The 20,938-nt window shown below is 37.7% G+C and overlaps 2 protein-coding genes across 2 annotated transcripts; one reads left to right on the forward strand and one right to left on the reverse strand.

The window, feature by feature from the left end:
• The first annotated feature begins 9,956 nt into the window (after positions 1-9,956).
• LOC143602167 (uncharacterized) lies at positions 9,957-10,490 on the forward strand. Its single transcript, XM_077079372.1, has one exon. It carries the CDS (start codon positions 9,957-9,959, stop codon positions 10,488-10,490), a length of 534 nt encoding a protein of 177 aa, XP_076935487.1.
• A 1,391-nt stretch (positions 10,491-11,881) lies between these two features.
• Positions 11,882-20,677, reverse strand: LOC143602166 (putative E3 ubiquitin ligase SUD1). The gene is made up of 9 exons (XM_077079371.1): positions 20,399-20,677; positions 16,827-17,492; positions 15,433-16,209; positions 15,131-15,342; positions 14,135-14,461; positions 13,899-14,059; positions 13,648-13,811; positions 13,420-13,566; positions 11,882-12,458 (listed from the first exon to the last, which is right to left on the reverse strand). The coding sequence occupies exons 1-9, from the start codon at positions 20,645-20,647 to the stop codon at positions 11,955-11,957; spliced, it is 3,207 nt and encodes a 1,068-aa protein (XP_076935486.1). The 5' UTR covers positions 20,648-20,677; the 3' UTR covers positions 11,882-11,954.
• Between the last annotated feature and the right edge of the window lie 261 nt (positions 20,678-20,938).

Genomic DNA, 20,938 nt, shown 5'->3' on the forward strand with positions numbered 1-20,938 from the left:
CAGAGCCAGTTTCCAAATATATATATATATATATACAAAACCCCACCGTCGACCATCGATAAAAGCAGAGGTATCGTTGCAACGATTTGAAGACCTCCATGTCGACTTGCAAAAGGCTTCAGTTGTTTTGCGAAGGAGAAAAAGATAAAGCTTTTGCTTTATGAGGACTCGTTGTTGATTGGTTGCTAAAAGAAAAAGTCAAATAAGGCGATTTGTCTTTTTGTGGACTTGATTGAAGCACTATAAAACTCTGCTAGGAATTATCGAAGTCTGCTAGGTTTAAACCCAATTGTGGGTTTTACTAATTTGGTTCTAACGTGACGAACAGAAGGAAAAGAATAAACAAGTTTGTTTTATTTTTTTTTCCTTGCTCTTGAATTCTTGATCCACTTATCCTCGCGGTTAGAGTTTGACGAAGAACGATGAGTGATAAAGAAACAATGAAGACGAGCGGGAACCCGAATGCATTCCAAAGTACCATGCTTACCTCTACTAATTACACGGTATGAGCTATTCGAATGAAAGTACTCTTGAACGTGCATAAGGTTTGGGATACCATTGATCCGGGTGCAACCGGCGATGATAAAAACAACATCGCGATTGCGTTGATTTATCAGTCGATCCCGGAATCAACAATCATGCAAGTGGGTAATCTTGATTCGGCCAAGGAGATTTGGAACGTGATTAAGACGCGTAATCTGGGGGCTGATCAGGTTAAGGAGGCAAGATTACAAACTCTCATGAACGAGTTTGATGGTATGAGGATGAAAGAGACGGAGACCATTGATGATTTTGTGGCGAAACTCTCGTGTACAGCGTCAAAGGAGGTGAGTCTAGGAGAGATGATCAAGGAAACTAAGATGGTCAAGAAGTTTCTTTCAAGTCTACCCGAAAGAAGTTTATTCAAATTGTTGCCTCTCTTGAACAAACTTTGGATCTCAAAACTGTTGGGTTTGAATACGTAGTGGGACGTTTAAAAGCATACGAGGAGCGGATTCAGGAAGAAGACATGCATTCCCAAACCCAAGGTAAGCTTATGTTTCAAAAGTGTGAATCCTCAAGTAGTTGATACAATGATCGTGAGTCCACTCGTGGAGGTCGTGGACGTGGAGGAAGGCGAGGACTAGGTGGTCGCGGGTCGAGTCAAAACCGCGGTCATCAAGAAAACGCCATGAACCGGGAAAACCGTGAACATAAGGGCAAAGCCCGAGACCTTTCAAAGGTTCAATGTTATTGATGTGATGAGTTTGGACACTTTGTCCATAAGTGCCAACCGAAAACAGAAAGTTCAAGGTGAAGCAAAGTTAGCCGAAGTATCCGAGATAAGGGAGCCTTCTCTGTTTATGATGAAGAGTGTTCAAGAAACGGTGTTCTTGAATGAAAAGAAGGTTATACCCGGAAACTACGAGTCCAAAGATGGTGATGAATGGTATCTGGACAACGGCGCGAGTAACCACATGACGGGTAACATGTCTTTCTTTTATGAACTTAACAATCGTGTCACGGGAAAGGTTAAGTTTGGTGATGACTCTTATGTTGATATAAGGGTCGATTTATTTAAGGCTAAAAGTGGTGAACATCGTATGCTTACGGATGTTTATTTTATACCGAGTGTTCGAAGCAATATTATTACTCTCGGTCCAGCCTCAGAACATGGGTGTGATATTCATATAAAAGATAACCACCTTACGATGCATGATGGGCAAGGTAGGTTATTGATGAAGGTGACTCGTTCCCCTAATCGGCTATACCGGATACAATTAAAGATTGGTAAACCGGTTCGTTTACTTAGCCGAATTGAAGAAACAAGTTGGTTGTGGCATGCTAGGCTTGGCCACTTGAACTTTGAGTCGATAAAGCTAATGGCTAGGAGGGAGATGGTTGAAGGAATGCGTGGTGTTACCCATGAAAACAAGTTATGTGAATCTTGTTTGGTCGGGAAGCAAACGAGGCAATCCTTTCCTAATTCAGCGGTGTTTAGGGCGACTCAAGCCCTAGAACTTGTGCACGGTGATTTGTGTGGGCCGATTACCCCTCCAACAATAGTGGGTAACAGGTACGTGTTTGTTTTAATCGATGATTACTCACGATTTGTTTGGACGTATTTGTTGAAGGCTAAAGATGAGGCATTTGAAGCTTTCAAGAAGTTTAAGGAATTGGTTGAAAGTGATATTGGGAAAAAGATCAAGATGTTTCGTACCAACCGAGGTGGTGAGTTTACCTCACATAAGTTCAACCAGTTTTTTGACATGGAAGGCATTCGAAGACATCTAACGGCACCATACACAACTCAACCAAACGGGGTGGTTGAAAGACGGAACCGAACCTTATTGGAGATGACACGGAGTATGCTAAAAGCAATGGGTGTTCCAAATTACTTATGGGGTGAGGCAATCCGACATGCAACGTACATAGAGAATCGGATTCCTACTCGTGCCCTAAAGGAGAAAACACCATATGAGATGTTAAAACAAAAGAAACCGAATATTGCTCATCTTAAAGTATTTGGTTGTGTGGCGTATACAAAGATAGTGGGCACTCACTTGAAGAATCTCACCGATCGTTCAAGGAGTTTAGTGCATATTGGAGTCGAGACCGAGTCCAAAGCTTACCGGTTGTTCGATCGAATACCCAGAAGGTTGTGATAGCTCGTGATGTGGTTTTTGACGAGAAGAAGATGTGGGTTTGGTCTAATTCGGGTCAAACCAATGAAGAAACGGAGCTAGCACCGGGTTTATTTTGGGTTGATTGGAACGGGTTTATTGATACCGGAGTTGGGCAAGTTGTTACCGAGCCTATGGGAAGCAACAGCATTAGCGACGAAAATTCAGCTTCGTCGCCAGATTCAGAAACAGAATCAGCGACAGCTTCTGTCGCTAATTCAGACAGCCCATCAGCACCTTTAGCGACAGATTCTGATGCTCTGGTCGCTAATTCCAACAACTCAGCAACTAGTTTAGCGACACCAGCAGCAACTGGTTTAGCGACAACAGCACTTGACGAACCATAAATTAACCTACGAAGTTCTACACGTGTTCCGATCGCACCGGTTAAGTTCAATGATTATGTCCTATGTTCGGAAGTGGAGGACATTGAACTTCTTTTGTTAGAAGAAGGTGAACCAAGGAATTTTGGTTAAGCAAAATTCAAACCGGAGTGGATAAAGGCTATTCAAACGGAACTCAAATCCATTAAAAGAAACGACACATGGAAGGTGACCGAGTTACCGAGAGGGGCTAAAGCTATTGGATTGAAGTGGGTTTTCAAGTTGAAAAGAAATGCGGATGGTTCGATTAATAAATATAAAGCAAGACTCGTGGCAAAGGGTTATGTGCAACAACCCGGAGTCGATTTTGACGAGGTATTTGCTCTGGTGGCGAGACTTGAAACCGTACGTATGCTCATTGCCATTGCAGCTACTGAAGGATGGCAATTACATCACTTGGATGTAAAGTCGGCATTTTTACATAGGGAGCTACAAGAAGAGGTCTTTTTTTCTCAACCAGATGGGTTTGTTAAACCCGAGGAGGAAACAAGGTCTACAAGCTATTTGAGACAAGCACCGAGGGCGTGGAATACCAAGCTTGATGGTATTTTAACGGGTTTGAAATTTGCGAGGTGCTTGAAAGAACAAGCGGTGTATCGGAGATTGATTGGAACCGATATTATTGTCGGCGTGTATGTCAATGATTTGGTCATTACGGGCACGCACAACGATCACATTAATCAATTCAAACTTGCAATGTTTAAGAAGTTTGAAATGTCTGATTTGGGAATGCTCACTTACTATCTCGGAATCGAAGTCTCACAGTTGGAGAATGAGATTCAAATCCATCAAAGTACTTATGCATTGAAAGAAGCCAGGATGGAGGATTGCTATCCTAAAAGTGTACCAATGGATCCTAATGTTAAATTGTCTAAAGCCGAGGATGATGTTGATGCAGATGCAACGGAGTACCGAAAGTTGGTTGGGTGTCTTCGTTACTTGTTAAACACTCGACCTGATTTGGCGTTTTCGATTGGCATGGTTAGTAGATATATGCAAACTCTAAAGAAGTCTCACTTTGCAGTAATTAAACAAATTCTTCAGTTTATTCAAGGAACTGTTGGATGGGGGATCAGGTATAAACGAGGTGGATCAAAGGAGTTGATCGGGTACAGCGATAGTAGCCATAACATCGATGAAGATGATGGAAGAAGCACTACCCGGTCATGTGTTCTATTATGGGGGAGCCCCGATTTCTTGGTGCTCACAAAAGCAATGCACCGTAGCACTTTCATCATGCGAGGCAGAGTACATGGCAACGAGTTCAGCTGCGGGACAAGCTGAATGGTTAGGTGAACTATTGGCAGAATTGACCAGAAGGAAATTGCAAAAAGTGGTGTTAATGATTGATAACACATCAGCGATTGCCTTGGTTAAAAATCCTGTCTTTCATAGTCGGAGCAAGCACATAAAGTCCCGATTTAACTATATACAGAAGTGTGTGGAGCGGAATGAGTTAGCGGTGGAGCACATTAGTGGCAAGGAACAACGAGCTGACATTCTTACGAAAGCACTTGCGAGAATCAAGTTTAACGAGATGAGAAGATTGCTCGGTGTTGAAAATCTCCTAGTTTCGAGTCGGAAATTAGGGGGTGATTGTTGGTAATTTCCATCTTATTAGGCCCGTCATGTGTAGGTGACCGGGTTAGACCTATTGGGCCTATGGAATTCATTAATGATGTAATGGGTTTATGGGGTTACAATTGGGCTTTTATATTTGGGCTTTACTTGTTGGTCAAGTTAGGGTCTCCCTATAAATACATAGCCATGTTAGGGTTATGGAGTTGTGAGAGGGATTATTGTATTCAAGTTTTGTGCTAGTTTCTTGATTATAATAATATGTGAGGTTTACCCTAAATATTGTGTGCTCGTTTGTGTTTCCGTTATCAATTCGTTCTTGAGATCTAAGACATCGAAACCTATGGGAGCTCACCTCGGGTTTCCTTTAATGGTTTTGCCATCGCAAGTACCGGCGATAGAAATGTTTAAGAGCCTCATTCCTAGCTGGGCACATCCATTCGTCTCAGACATCAAAAACGTACGCCCAGACGGTAACTGCGGTTTTTGAGCAATCGTCGTGGGTTTGGGGAGGCATGAGAGACACTGGCTAGATGTTAGGCGGGCAATGCTGAATGAGCTGGACACGAACGAAGGGTAGTGGAGGGCGATGTTCAAGAAAGAGGATGACAAATTGTATGACTGGGTTCGTTCCAGCCTTCCATACTCCAACACGGTCAAACCGGCGCCGCTGAGTCATTGGTTCAGCGTACTCGGTCACGGGCACGTGGCTGCTGAAACATACAGGTGTGTGTTAGTCAACCTACACGGCAATGAAACCGAATATTACCTCCCGTTGAGACTAGGTCCTGAATTGATTCTGGATCCAGTGGTTATAGGCGACGCTAACTAGGAAGGTGATCACTGGATATATATTAAACTGGAAGGGGATTTCCCAATGCCGACGACGGACCGTAATTGGGAAAGAAACGCCGTATCGGCAGTGCTCGAATGGAAAACACGGTTTGGACATCGTTTGAACGAGTACGAATAGATACGCTGGGGTTGGCAAGGAGAACCCTCTACCGTACAGCTAGACAGCTCATCGTAATATCGTTTGTGTCAACGTATATGTATAGATACACACACGCATACATATTCATACAAGACAATGTATCAATGTATATATATAGATACACACACATAATAAATAATAATAATAATAAACAATAAATAATAATAATAATAATAATAATAATTAAACTAAATAATAATAAATAAGTAATGATAATAACAATAATAATAATAATAGGCAGAATACGGTCGCGTATAGCTCTATTCGCGACGTATTATATCCCTTATAATGCCCCGTCTGCTCAGCTGCCCCATTATTTCAAATTTCAAACTCCTACTCCCGAGCATCCAAACACGAGCCTTTATCTGACCGACACTGACACCACACGACACGAGCCTAGGGGATTGGACCCGACACCGAGATGACATGGAGGTAATTTTTTTAATATTATATTGATGGTGATGATTATGTTAAGATGATGATGATGATGATTATGTTAAGATGATGATGATATTGTTGTTGTTGTTGTTGTTGGGATGGCAGTAATATGGCCGGAGTCCGGCCATCGGTTTTATAGAGAAGGTCATCGGTGGCGTATAGTCTTATACGCCGTCTCTGATATATATATTTATTTTTTTATTAATTTATTTATTATTATTATTGTTATTATTATTTATTATTAGTATTATTTATTATTATTATTATTTATTATCACTATTTATTATTATTATTGTTTATTATTATTATTATTTATTATTTTTATTATTTGTTATTGTTGTTGTTGTTGTTGTTATTTATTGTTATTATTATTATTATAGTTGGTGGACGATGAGATTGAGGCGGAGCTCGAGCAGGAGCAGGAGTTGGAGCTGGGGTGGGGGCGGGGGCGGGTCCGGGGACCCCCACCGGGTGACAACGTGTTGGTCGCCTACCCACATTTGCAGTTCACTGAGGGTAGTGAGGCCGACATACGATACAGTCGCCTACACCAGATGTTCCCGTTTAACAACACGGTCATCTCCTGGTCGTTTTGGAGTCCTGCGACGCACACCGGCAGGCGGCTGAGTACGTCAAAGATGGTACGCCCTGGAGCCGGTGCTTCAGTATGCCTCTATCAGCGCACCGGGGAGCTGACACTGGAGGTTTACTCCACGATACACGTTAGGTATGTTTACTCTATTATATTATATTATATTATATTATATTATATTATATTATATTATATCAGGCCGCGTGCGTCGGGTACGCCAGAGTACCCGATAAGGGAGCCAGGCGTCGACACAGATCGTTCGGAGGTTTCCTTCCGCATGTTCGGGCAGGACGTCCACTTTTCCATGGAGGAGTTCGCGGTGGCTCTATGCTTATACACAACGCAGGAGGTACGCCTCCCGATATACACTGAGAGCATCCACCATATGCCGGACGACGACCTACGGGTATGGTGGAGGGCCATCAGCGATCATCCGTTCGGGGAGAGGGCCTTGGACACCAAGGCCAAGGTCTCGGCTATTAGGGACCCGCTACACAAATACGTTCTTAAAATATATTGTATTGTATAATATAATATAATATAATATAATATAATATAATATAATATAATATAATATAATATAGAATCATGATGAACTTTTTGAGAATTGAGAACTATGAGAACCATTTTGGACCACAAAAAAACACAAAAATAAAAATAAATCATAAAACAAAAAAAACACAAAAATAAAAAAAAGTAAAAAAAACCAAAGTTCTTATTTATCATCCCGGTTTCTTAAAAAAAACGAAAAAAATCTCTCGGTTTAGCTAAATTATACATATATGTATAGTATGTACATATATGTTTTTTTTCCTATACACATGTATAATTTAAGGTAAATAATAATGTACATATGTGTACATTACGTAACTAGAGATTAAATGAAAGTATACGTATGTGTATACGTATAATACGAATTAAAAAGAAAAAAATTTTGGATTTTTTTTTAAACTCGGTTTAGCTAAATTATACATATATGTGCATATATGTATATGTACACATATGTTTTTTTCCTATACATATATGTATAATTTAAGGTAAATGATAATGTACATATGTTTGGCCGAGAGGATTAAGCATGATTTACTAGATTTGCACCTCTCCGATGACATGGTTGAGGATATGAATTCTTGGAGATGTAGGATTAAGGCTAAGGACTTTTAGGAGAAACGTAGAGTTTTGATTATAATTCTTTCTTAGGGGGCGTTTCTTTACTTTGTTCCGAGATTATTACTATAACACATATTTAGTATCCATTACTAATATCACAATTATTACTATAACACATATCTAGTATTGATCTATTTATTATAATATCACTATTATTGATCTATTCATTACTAATATCACTATTATCACTATAACACATATTTAGTATTCATTACTAACATCACTATTATTATTGATCCCATGCATATGGTTTTTGAGTCGGGGGTCTCTCTGGAAACAACCTCTCTATCCTTTGGGATGGAGGTGCGGTTTGCCTACATCCCACACTCCCCAGACCCTGCTAACAACTTTGCTATTCGTGGGATTTATACTGGGCATGGTTGTTGTTGTTGATAATGTATATATGTGTACATTACGTAACTAAAGATTAAATGAAAATATACATATGTGTATAGGTATAATACGAATTAAAAAGAAAAAAAAATTCGGTTTTTTTTAATGAAACCGGAATGAAATATAAGAATTTTGGTTTTTATAATTTTTTTAAATTTTTGTTTTTTTTTGTTTTATAATTTTTTAAATATTTTTAGAGGCTTTTTTTTTCAAAAATGGTTCTCAAAGTTTTCAATTTGCCAATGGTTCTCTTAGGATCCTTACCCTATATATATATGTGTGTGTGTGTGTGTGTGTGTGTGTGTGTGTGTGTGGGAGAAGTATAGTTTGAAAACCCTTTTGAGTTGAGAAAACCCGTGAAAACCCCATGTAACATCGTTTTTTTTTGTTACATGTAATATATGTTACATTTAATACAAAACATCGAAAACATAAAAAAAATGTTTTGCTATTTTTTTTACATTTTTTAGTAATTTTTATATATGTTTTCAAGAGAGAGAAAATGTAAATAAACTTTTACATTTTTTATTAACTTTAATTGTGGACCACAAGATTTAATTTTTAATTAAAAACATGTGGTTGAGAATAGGTTTCTAGAGTTTTTACAACTCAAGTAGGTTTTTATTCTAACCTAACCCTATATATCTATATCTATATCTATATCTATATATATATATATATATGCATACTTAGATTATTACTTTTTAATTATGCTATTTTTATTATTTTTAAATATATAGATTAATATAAAAAAAATATTAAGTTATAATTACTGGGGTTTGTTTAACTATGAGGTAAAAGGGAAAATAACCATTTATCCATATAGTAGACATTATAGAGAAAATTGAGTTTTTACATTTTAGCCCCCTCTTCACCCGCCTACTATTAGAGATACTAGGGATAAGCAACTTCGGTATTGGTACTAATTGGTACCGCCGGTACTGAATCGGTACCAAATTTTTGAGTTTTTCAATATCAGTACGGTACCAACATTTCTCGAATTTTACCTTCAATACCGGTACCGGTACCGGTACCGAACCGAATATTTCGGTAACGGTACCAAGAATTTACGATTTTCAGGATCGGGATTTTCGATACTGTTACCGGTATGGTGCCAACCTCATCCCTGTAGCATCATGGATGTCCTAATAGTTTTGATTCAAAGCATTCTCTGTGTCTCAAAAACTTTAGATAATGTTTTATGGAGTGAAATATAGAGTGAAAAATGAGAGAGAAATTATACAAAATATATATTATGGAGTGAAAAATGAGAGAGAATTATGGAGTGAAATATGAGGGAGAAATTATACTAACTAGTCGGGATTACTCCATTTTTTTAGTCTAATATGGAGATGAATTTTGTTTTAATTGCATTAATGGTGATTGAGCATATTTTTATGAAAAAAAAAATCAAGAGATAAAGGAAAGAAACGAAAATAAAGGAAACGTAAGTGTAAATAGTTTTCAAATTCTCTCTTTACTCATGATCATGCCGTTATTTTTGTAAGTGTATATATGCATGTGTGTGTATGATTGATAGTCCATGCACCTTGAGCTAAGCTGGTTTACCACCCATGGCTCCCCATTCTTTTTTAATTTGTATCATCCTCCTCCTAACTCTCTCATTCTCTTTCAATAGAATCTCAGCCAACCCGAATTACGTAGTGATTAACGACGCCCCTCACCATGGCGGTGGCATCAAATTCGAGAAAGTTATTGGCGGGGTTCCGCACACCAAACGCGTAATGCATGAGATCACCAACTTCATATGGTCCACCGTTTTCAAACAAAACACACCAGCCGACCGAAAACCCGTAGACACTATAGAAGTCTACATCCAGGATTTCGACGGAGCCGAAGCATTCACTTGGGTAAACAATATCAATGTGAGCGCGATCTATTTGCGGGATTACGCGGGGCCAATGGAGTTGAAGTGGGAATTCACGTCCCTTATGCACCATGAAATGACCCATGTTTTCCAATGGAATGGGGAGGGTAAAACCCCCGGGGCATTGACTGAAGGGATCGCGGATTATACCATCTTGAAAGCAAATTATTACCCGCTGGCCTTTGCAGCACCGGGTTCTGGGGATAAATGGGACCAGGGGTATGATTTCACAGCCCGTTTTCTCGAGTATTGCGATGGCCTTGTTCCGGACTTTGTGGCCAAGCTTAACAATATGATGCGGTACACGTATGATGTCTCCTTCTTTCAAGACTTAACGGGAAAGCCCGTTGATCAGCTATGGACAGAGTACAAGGCTAAATATAATACATGACAATAAGATGCTTTCGGAAGGAAGAAATACAAGGCTAGCCTAAAACTAATATTGTCCTGTCCGGTGTATTATTAATGAATTTCCTAATTAGATTGATGTACAACTTTTTTGAATCCTATAATAAGATCCTAGCTTTTTTTAAGTAAATAATAATATAAGTCTCTGTGTCTTTTTATTTGATTGTTTTGGATATTCTAATATAAACTCATCAATTCAATTCTCTTCCAAACTCGTTTCATGCAATGCACCCTTTTGTCGTAGACCAAATAATTGAAGATTGGATTGCTTCTTTGTGCTTGAACGCTTGGGTTTAGCCTCAGCGGGATAGGAAGATCGGATTGCTTGTTTCAAGTTTACCAAAAAGCCCTCATCTTCTTATTACCATTAATCTAAGAATCATGGAGTTTAACCCAAAAACAATATTGGATTATGAGCAAATCCAGATTTTATCCATCCATGGCATCAATCTTCGAACCATTTTGTAACACCTTTATCATACATATAATTAGGTTCTATGTAGGTTAAATCTCTTTCATACAACATCTATTGGTATTAATTTGAAATTATAAGCAAAGGGACCACGAGATCGAAGGCAGAAATCGACATAAATAAATCTGAAACCATATGGTTCATATTCCACATAAATCAAACTGCCTTGCATTCTCACTCTAGGGTTGGACTTGGGATGATGACCTAGAGGTGCACAAATCGGGTAGGAACCGGAACCGGGTATAGTCAACAAAAGTCAAAATCAGGTCCGGGTAGGAACCGGTTTCGGGTATAGTCGGGTATTTGACTGGGTTTTGATCGGTTCCATCGGGTTTTTTTCGGGTTTCGGGTAGGGTATGGCCGGGTTTTGACCGGGTATTGGCGGAACCGGGTCCGGGTCGGTTCCAGTTTCAGAGGGAAACCCAAGACCCGGTCCATACCGTAGGATCGGGTCCGGTTCCGGGTAGGAACCGCCGGGTTGGGTCGGGCCGGAACCGGTTATTTTGTGCACCTCTATGATGACTGAGCGACAGTTAGGATACGATGTGAGAGTGAGGGTAGTTTTGTACTTTTCTCCCTTTTTTACTTTCCAGTTTTCTTCTCAAATTTACAAACCAAGCAAGACAAAATTTCAAAGGAATTAATTCCAATCACAACTCAATTCCAATTCCAAATTCTTTAAAAACTTTCCGTGAGCCAAACGCACCCCTAAAGGGTGTAGGAGGTGAATCTTCAAGTTAGAGTGTTTCAAAACTGGTATGACCCGTTCCCCAACCCGATCAAAGCCACCCGTGTACTTTTGTCACGGCCCAATGATGCAACTAGACACGATTGACATATATAAACATAAAAATACATCATGCTTATACCTCTTTCTTTAGCTAATATACCAGGAACCCATATTCACAAAACTAAACAAAAACACAAATCACAAAATTAAGTCACAAATTTATTACTTACCTTCCACCACCTCTCTCAACCCTCCACTGGAACATTATTATGTCTATGCCTCAACCCTAAATCAGCATCACCGCCATTCTCTCTCATTCCCACAACTTCCACAAAGCCCGAGGTCGCGACAACGGGACCCGCTTGAGGGATCTCTTGTTCATCTTCCCCAAAGTTATGAAGTCTCCTACCAATCAAATACCGGTCATCTCTAATTGAGTTATGAAGGTTGGTGAACCACACATGAAACCTCTTAGCACAAAAGCATAACAAACTAAATCCAAGGCACCCTAGCCACGCAAACCGGTAAACAGCCGAATTAACCACTAGCGGGTACCCAAATACCGGAAATACCCCTCTAGCTAACACGTAAGGTATGCATAAAGCAGTTAGAAGCTTCATGACGATGGGGACTACAATCTCACGCAACACCCAAAACCCTTGCAGTCTTGAGAAACCATTGTCTCTCACCCGCTCAAACTTTACCCGCCAGGTGTCATTCGCTAGAGGCAACACATGATCCATCATTACCTGTTCAGGAGAAGGAGATGAGAGAACTATATTATGCAAACACCTTTTATGCAACATTCTATTTCTTGTACATATAATTGTGTCAAATATGAGAACTTTATTATAACAATAATATAGATTTTTTATTAAAACAAGGGCAAGCATCATAAATAAACAATATACTTTCTACTTTTCTCACAAAAGTCAACATTTTTTTGCACATTAAAGTCCCTCTACATGTTAAAAAAAATAGTGAATTTTTTTAAAACACTTGGAACTAATATTTCTTGTTGGTTTTCTTGCGCATTCTTTATTTTTTTTCTAACGTGGCTTATATTTATTTTTATCCCGGTTGTTTGTAAAACAATTTGGATGTCCCAGTTCCAAGCTGTTTTAAAAAACAATTTCACAATTTTGTTCAAATTTAGCATGTAGATGAACTTTCATATGTTGGTTCTTCCTGATATTTGCCCATAAGAAAATTTAGGAAGTTGTATACATTGAGCATACATGATACACTTTTAGGCTTTAGCGACTTTCGACCTAAACCCTTATAGCTCATATGAATATAATAGCACTTACATGATATAAATATAACTACATAATGAATACTACCCTACTACCATTATACATAACTTTTTGTTACTAAAAACAAAATAACATATATTAATAAATATCATCAGTATAGATAGTTTTTATTAAAAAGAAAATAAATTATTATTAAATAATGAAGAATAAACGAGCCGAGGTCAAGCTTGTTGAATAACTCGCAACCTGAGATCAAGATTTAAACATACAGCTCCAGACGAGCCTAGCTTGACACTCGGGATCGAGCTCAGGCTCGGGTAATCATAAATCAGCTAGAAGACGAATAATATTTTGGAACTGAATATGCATATACCAAAAATAATAACTTGTGTATTGTGTGCATTGACATTGATGAAATCCATGTTGCTAAGTTAATAAAACCATGTTAACTCACCAGTCGAGTCCATATCTTCAGAAAGATAAGTCCAAGAGCCCAATCCTGATACAAGAGAAAAACTGGGCTTTCATCCACCGGCACCCGCATTGGTACAATCACCAAAAGCTCAAACAGTAGACCAATCATCACTGGGATCATAAAAATCTGCAAAAAGCATAATATTAATTATTAAACATAGTTAAGCAAGAATAAAAGAGACAACGGCAAATGTGGCTTGTGGCTTACCCAAATAGACAATAATAACGAACTTTTAACAACAATGGAACACCAGTTCATGATATGACCTAATAAAATGGTTGCTCTTGTTGTTTTAATTTGTTCAACTGAATATCTTACACCCGCTAGTATAGTCCAGATGACATAAATTCCAATAAAGAACGCGTACATGTCTGCAAAATTGTTAAATAAATGTTGTGTCAGCATATGTTTCTCAAACATGAAACAGAGAGAAAAATTTAATGATTTAAATTACGCACCATTGCATTTGATGCCATGTGTTATTGGAAGAAGAGGAACCGAGTTAAACAACACTCGTCCAAGGAAAACGGGCCCCACAATTACAGCAGAATTGAAGATTAGCAGTGTCATCCAAGCCACCAGCAAAAGCAACACAATACACAGCACAAATCCATATCTCCTAATAATTAAAAAAAAATCGCATAAACCATGACGGTTTGAAAAGTAAATTTAATTATATAGTGCAATAACATACTCTGAATCAGATCGTTCATCACCAGCAGCTTCTTCCGCGATATTAGCATCAGTTGCTGCCAGCCTCGCTCTGTTTACATCTTCTGGAGCTAAATATCCAACCACGGGTCTATCTTGACCACCCGCTTGACCATTTTGTTGACCATTATCATCTTCGGGATTAGGTAATAGGAAATCGGTTAAACCAAGAGCCCAGCCAGCTGCAGTGAACCAGTAGCGAAGAACTGACTTGATTGTTGACTTTAGCTTAAAGTGTTTGATAGCAAACGGGATGAATATTTGAAAGAGAAGCATGTTAGCAGGGATCTCAGTAAATGGATCAGATACCCTGCAAAGACAGAGTGAGACTCGTGATTGTGAGTAAAAATATTAACACAATTAGGCCTGTAGGCGGACCAAGCGTTCAGTGAACCGTTTAGCGGGAGTTCGTTTGTCTAATTCACGAACAAACATGAACAAAACTTTGTTCATCTAATTAAACGAACGAGCATAAGCACATGTATCGTTCGTTCACGTTTGTTTATGTTCATCTAGTTAAAGAAACGTTTGTCTAAGTTTGTTTGCTTACGTTCTTTAATATATTCACATAAAACTTTTCGACTCATTATAACTTGGTCTAGTTTAAATAATCTTTTAGGCCCAACACATTGTGTTTGTTCATCTATGATCAGTTATGTTAATTTGTGAAGCATTCACTTATACTGTTCACGAACGAGCCTAAACATACACAACATGCTGATTTTATAACGAACGAACACAAACAAGAACCTCCTGTTTATTTAATTGTCCGCGTTCAAAAGTTTGTTAGGTTAGAGTTGAATAAACGAACATGTTCATTTTCTTAAACGAACGAACACGAACGAGAAAACCCTGTTCGTTTTCGATCGTTTGTTCGACTAAAGTTAAACGAACAAACATAAACATGCTATCTTCGTGTTATCTTGATTTGTTTACAAGCCTATATGCAATAGAACTTTAAAATAAAAAAAATGCTTACGTTATATCAAGAGGGAAAACGGACGGAGTCATTCGCATGGCAAGCTTAACAGGCAAAAACACAAGCATTACAATTAAGCTTCCATAAACAGTAACCGATAATAAAACTCTGCGTGCATGCTTATGCACAGGATCATCAATTAGATCCCGGAACGGATTGTAATTCGGATCAGCTGGATCTCTTAGAAAATAAAGAACTCCATTACGCAATACCTGCAAATTATAAAAAATAACTTATCAAACAAAATTCGAGATTGAAACGTTAAACATGATTTATTGAAAGACTAGGTTGGAAGACTATACCCCACGCAAGAGACTAACAAATACGGATATTTGCAACATGTAGACAATACCGAAAACCCAATGAATCAATGAGCTTGCTAATGGAGATGATGAGAAAAAATCAACTCTTTGAGACATAGATTTGCCAAACATCCTTAAAGTACAAAAATCTAACCACCATCCACACATGAGCGGGAAAACCCCGAGCTCAATAACTAACAGGAATGCGACCTTAATCATAGTCATTAAATGTTTCATAGCTGCAACAAACTGTCTGAACAGAGAAGGAATTGTCCCGGCTACAGAAACAATACCATAAAACCGTCCCATGGTCAAACTCAACGGCTCTCCTTTCGTGTACCTAATTACCACAATAGCTCCCAAGTAGAAAACAACAAGTGAAAAAATGAAAATGTATCCAACAGCAAGAGTTGTAACATCTGACAACCGTGATGCTCCTGTTGCAACCGCGTTTATAACATCTGATGAAACGGGAATAGTGACATTGTTTGATGAGTCCGCAAGTCCAGTAGAATTTGCATTTAACATTTCTGCCACATGGCCAATCACATTGTTATCTGAGTTGGTGTCAGATGTCAGATTTGTGACCGCGGTCAGCGAGTTCTTTAATGTAATGTTAGCTAAGGCAAGTGCATGTTCACTGAATGGAACACCGGTTGTTAACACGGGGGTGGCTGCGGATGATAAAATCCATGATAAGTGGTATAGTATAAATCGTCCTAGGTGGAATGGTACGAGGATTACAACCCCAAGAAATATCATGTTGCTTGCAAGAACCTGTAGATGAAAAGGTGAGTATAATTAGCATGCATGACTTGAAATGAAATCATACGTAACAAAAAAAAGGATAAATTACAGTTTTCATCCTTTATGTATATAGTTACCTTATAGATCGTGTCTTTTAACTTCAATTAAATACAAAAACGTCCATGAAGTTCTTATGTGGTCCCTAATTAACTATAAACTAATTTATCTTACAAAAATATAATTTCTTTCATAACTTTTTTATTTTTGTTTGTTTAATTGAATTATTTATTTGTCTCATTTACTAATCTTATGTATATTATGAAAATATAACTTATTTCATAACTTATCTATTTTTGTTTGTTTAATTGAGTTATTTATTTTTCTTATTATTATTATTATTATTATACTTCAAAAATATTAATTGATTATTTTATTTTAGGGGTTTAAACGAGCTAAGCCACTCATGAGCTACTCGTGATGAGAAAAATAAGGAAATAACTGTGAAAAATACGCATTTTGTTATTTAGTAGTAAGGAAAAAATGTGATAACATATGAACTTCTCAGAGATGTTTCCTGTATTTATTGAAGTTAAAAAACACGAGCTGTAGCTCACCCTACACATAAAGGAACCCAACAATTTACTCACAGTGAATGCATTTTCCACCAAATGAAAAACAGGGCCTTGCATGCCAACTAGCTCATCAAAAGGAACATCCTCTGCACCATCTCCATCATCCAAACCATCAAACATCTGCTCAACATGTGCCTCAAGACGAGCCGCTTGCATCTCCCATCTGGCTGCAACATTTTCTGCATTTCTTCTAATCATCTGACCTGCCCCACCAATCCCTTGGGCCCCACCAGCATCTTCATCATTCCTGTTGGCTTGAACAGGTTGCCTTCTGGCAACCCGAGCACCATTTCTATCTCCTTCATCTTCTCTTTCACCCTCAATTTCTCTCAGATGTCTAAAATAGTCCCTTAAAGATGTGGCCCCAAGAAAAATGAACACTATACTGGCAGAGAGTAAGAACCCGTGAAGGCAGTCGGTTAAAATAACAGTAGTGGAAATATGGCTCAAGAACAATCCCTGGGCTTCACTGTAATTCCTCACGAATGAGAAACGCCATATCCAAAAGGTTATAAATGGTATAATTAAAAGCCATACAGAAAGCACAAAACTGAGCCGTAGAAAGAATTGCAGCACGTGATATGCTTTCATTGCCATCCCGACTATAAATTCTTGAAAAGGAAGCCTTGCAGGTGCGTTTTCGGCATACACAGGTGAGAATGAAAATGGGTGCTTGCACACCTGAAATGTAAGTTGAGATAGCGTAAAAGCACAAACAAATGTGAAGACAACAAATTCCACTAGCAATATTCTATATAGACTGTCAATGGTCCATTTCATAGGATCCACAATATATCGCCACAAAATATTGTGTTTGCTAATGTAGGACTACAAACCAATTTGTAAGAAAGTTGTTCAACTAAAAAGTACAACTTGCCTCTGATTCTTGACCATAAGACAACAATATCATGACAAGTTACAAAAATAACACAAAAGAATCCTGTACAATTGATATACGGAATAGAAAATCATATATAACAGCCAAAATAAGTCAAATGACAGGACTTATATCAAGACTGCAAAATTCCTAGCTACGCCCTACACTCTACTTGTTTCCAAATATAAAACGAATGCCGAAACACCATCTAAAACGAAGCTATCATTCACCATGACAGTAAAAACAACAGGAAGACGTAACAAAATGTTTATGTGCACCTCTACTCCAGGCATAGAGCCACAAAAGTCAATCTTACATCAATTTGTTAGTGGCTGGTGAAATTAAAGTACCAGCCATTAATATCTTCACCCACACAACATAAATGATCCAAATAACCAGAGTTATCAGAGGCGCTAGGTGCACAGGCCTCACCTGCGGCCTAGGCGAAAGGCGCACTTAAATAAAAAAAATTAAAATATATATTATGTATTAAAAAAAATGCTATTCTTCATATAAAATAAACAAGAGCAATTATATAACATTTGATATCATCTAATTAGTATGCAAAGTTCTAAAAGAATCAAGATTCAAATGTAATTCCAAAACTTGAATAACAAAATGTTCAAAGTAAATTACCAAAAGTTCAAAAAGTAATAAATAGTAAAGGCTCAAATGATCATTGTTTGTGATCCGTCATCAATACTAATAGAGATGTCGTCAACTTCAAGAAGCGAGGGCCTAGGAACTAGAAACGCATATATTGGGCCCCGCCTGAAAAATGGGCCTAGGCGCAAGAAGCGAGTTTTAATAACAGCGTAACAGCCAAAATAAGTCAAATGACAGGACTTATGTCAGGTCTGTAAAATTCCTAGTAAGGGTGAGCATTAACCAAACTGAACCGAAAAGGGCGTAACCGAACCGAAATTGACCGGTAATCGAATTAACTGAAAAGCGGGTTATCAAGTCTGTAAAATTCCTAGCTACATCCTACACACTACTTGTTTCCAAAATACGAAATGAATGCCGAAACAGCAACTAAACCGAAGCTATAGTTCACCATGACAATAAAAAACAACGGGAAGACATTTCAAAAAGTTTATGTGCACTTTTACTCCAGGCATAGAGCCTCAAAAGTCAATCTTGCATCAATTTGTTAGTGGCTGGTGAAATTAATGTACCAGCCATTAATATCTTCACCCACACAACGCAAATATAAATGAACCAATAACAACTTTTCCAATTAATATCAGCACTTCACCAAGTCTTCTGCAAAATCAACTAGCTAACCCTAACACTTCTATCAAATCAGAGATAAGCTGCCAGCCTGCCATGACTCACAGAACATGCTTAAAATAGCTAGTAACAACAACCACACTATGCAATTAATGTGGTAAATAATCGGATATCGGTCAAGGACCGATATTTGGGATATAGGTTATCGCAGTGGGATATTGGTAATTTAATATCATGCAAAACTTATATATATATATATATATATATATATATATATAGGGTTAGTTTCATTTGAGAACTCAAAAAAAGTTAAGAACTTTTAGGAACTCTTAAAAACCAAATATTTTTTTAACTCTTTTTATATATTAACATTATTTGAGACTTGTTTTATCATATTTATAAAAAAAATTTGATTACATATATAAATCACAAGTTACACACGTGTAAAATTTATGTGATAAAAATTTACATATGTGTAAAAAAAACATAGATATGCGCAAAAAAACTAATTTTCATAATTGTAATCGTAAATATAGATGTCAAAAGTGATAAAATTACACTTAAATAACATTAACATACAAAAATTTTTATAAAAAACGTTAGTTATTAAGAGTTCCTTCAAGTTCTTAAATAATTTAAGAGTTCTCAAATGATACTAATCCTATATATATATATATCTTACAATACTAATAAAAGAAAATGTTGAAACTTATGTGTCAACCCTATATTTCTTCTAATTTCTAATCTCTCGTCTCATTCATTGGAGCTATCCATGGGTCATGGGTCAAAATCATTTTGTCAAGAGGGTTATAACATAGTGTGGATTTTATAACATAGTGTCATTTTCATACCTAAAGCTTGATCAACTACGCAACTTTAGCACGTTTTTTTAAAATTTCTTGCAAATTCACACCCGGCGTTTTCAAAACCATGCTATTTTAGTAATTTTCATTAACCCATTTGTTTTTCCTTTTAAGTCTACATTAAATTAATTCATAAGTATTTTGAGAATCACAATTGAAATAACGGACTTTATTTTTATTGTTTGATAAATCCCGTGTAATACACGGGTTCAAAAGCTAGTATATATATATATATAGCAATTTAACATTAACAAATTAATCATTTGCAACTTGCAAAACACTAACAAATGTACCTAGTAGGAATTGACTAAGACTTAAAAACACAAATGGCAGCAATAAGAAGAAAGACGAACAGAAGAACTAAGAAGAAAGGTACTGATATCGGGAAAATCTGTGATGTATCAGTCAAATCTATGCCAATATCGCCGATATTATCAGCACCGATATTCTGACCTATATTTCACATAGAGACCGATATAGCACCAATAATTGAGTTCATAGTAACCATAATCACTTGTGTTTATAACCAACACTAAATTAAACAACCAGCTAAACATATAACTAATAACAATTAACGTCAATTGAAACTCGAACGAACAAAACAATAACCGGACCTCGCACTGACGCGCGTTGCTGTGGTTAAGCCACTGAAGAAGACAATCCTGATGCACAAACTTAATACTCCCGCTGCAAGCACACGGATACCGAAGCGGATTATCATCATCTCCGGTGTTCCGGCAGATCCGACACACATCTTCATCCTCATCCTCATCAACATCATACCTAGCATTTACGTTTCCAAACGGCAGAGGCGGTGGTTGTCCAATTCCGTCGTGTGCTGGCGGCGGATGGATGATATCCATGGATTGATTGGTTGGGAGAGTATGTTGTGATGAATGATGGTGTTAGGGTTTCGGTGCCCTGATTATTATTGTTATTATTTGGGGATATTGAAATGAATCCGGTTTTCGGTTGAGATGGTCGTTGGGATTTGAATGATGCGAGTTTAATTAATTGGGAGGTTGTGGGAAGGGAAGAATGGAGAGAGAGATCGGACGCCAAAGAGAAAGCGTGTGCAGGTTGGGACTATTAATGAGATGAGAATGGCCCATATCTCTATGTTTATTTACGACTTTGTACAATTGGGTGACTTG

The sequence above is a fragment of the Bidens hawaiensis genome, unplaced genomic scaffold (assembly GCF_021521415.1).
Source record: "Bidens hawaiensis isolate Kalapana, Puna unplaced genomic scaffold, B.hawaiensis_p1.1 tig00058069_1, whole genome shotgun sequence".
In the NCBI taxonomy this organism is placed as follows: Eukaryota; Viridiplantae; Streptophyta; class Magnoliopsida; order Asterales; family Asteraceae; genus Bidens; species Bidens hawaiensis.

What these genes read in the sequence shown, in the direction of transcription:
- LOC143602167 (XM_077079372.1), top strand. Translation starts at nt 9,957, where the DNA reads ATGCATGAGATCACCAACTTCATATGGTCCACCGTTTTCAAACAAAAC.
- LOC143602166 (XM_077079371.1), bottom strand. Translation starts at nt 20,647, where the DNA reads ATGGATATCATCCATCCGCCGCCAGCACACGACGGAATTGGACAACCA. An exon ending in GTTTTCCCTCTTGATATAAC is followed by an intron (nt 14,462 to 15,130) that starts GTAAGCATTTTT and finishes CTGTCTTTGCAG; the next exon opens with GGTATCTGATCCATTTACTG. An exon ending in TGAAGATATGGACTCGACTG is followed by an intron (nt 12,459 to 13,419) that starts GTGAGTTAACAT and finishes TCTCCTGAACAG; the next exon opens with GTAATGATGGATCATGTGTT.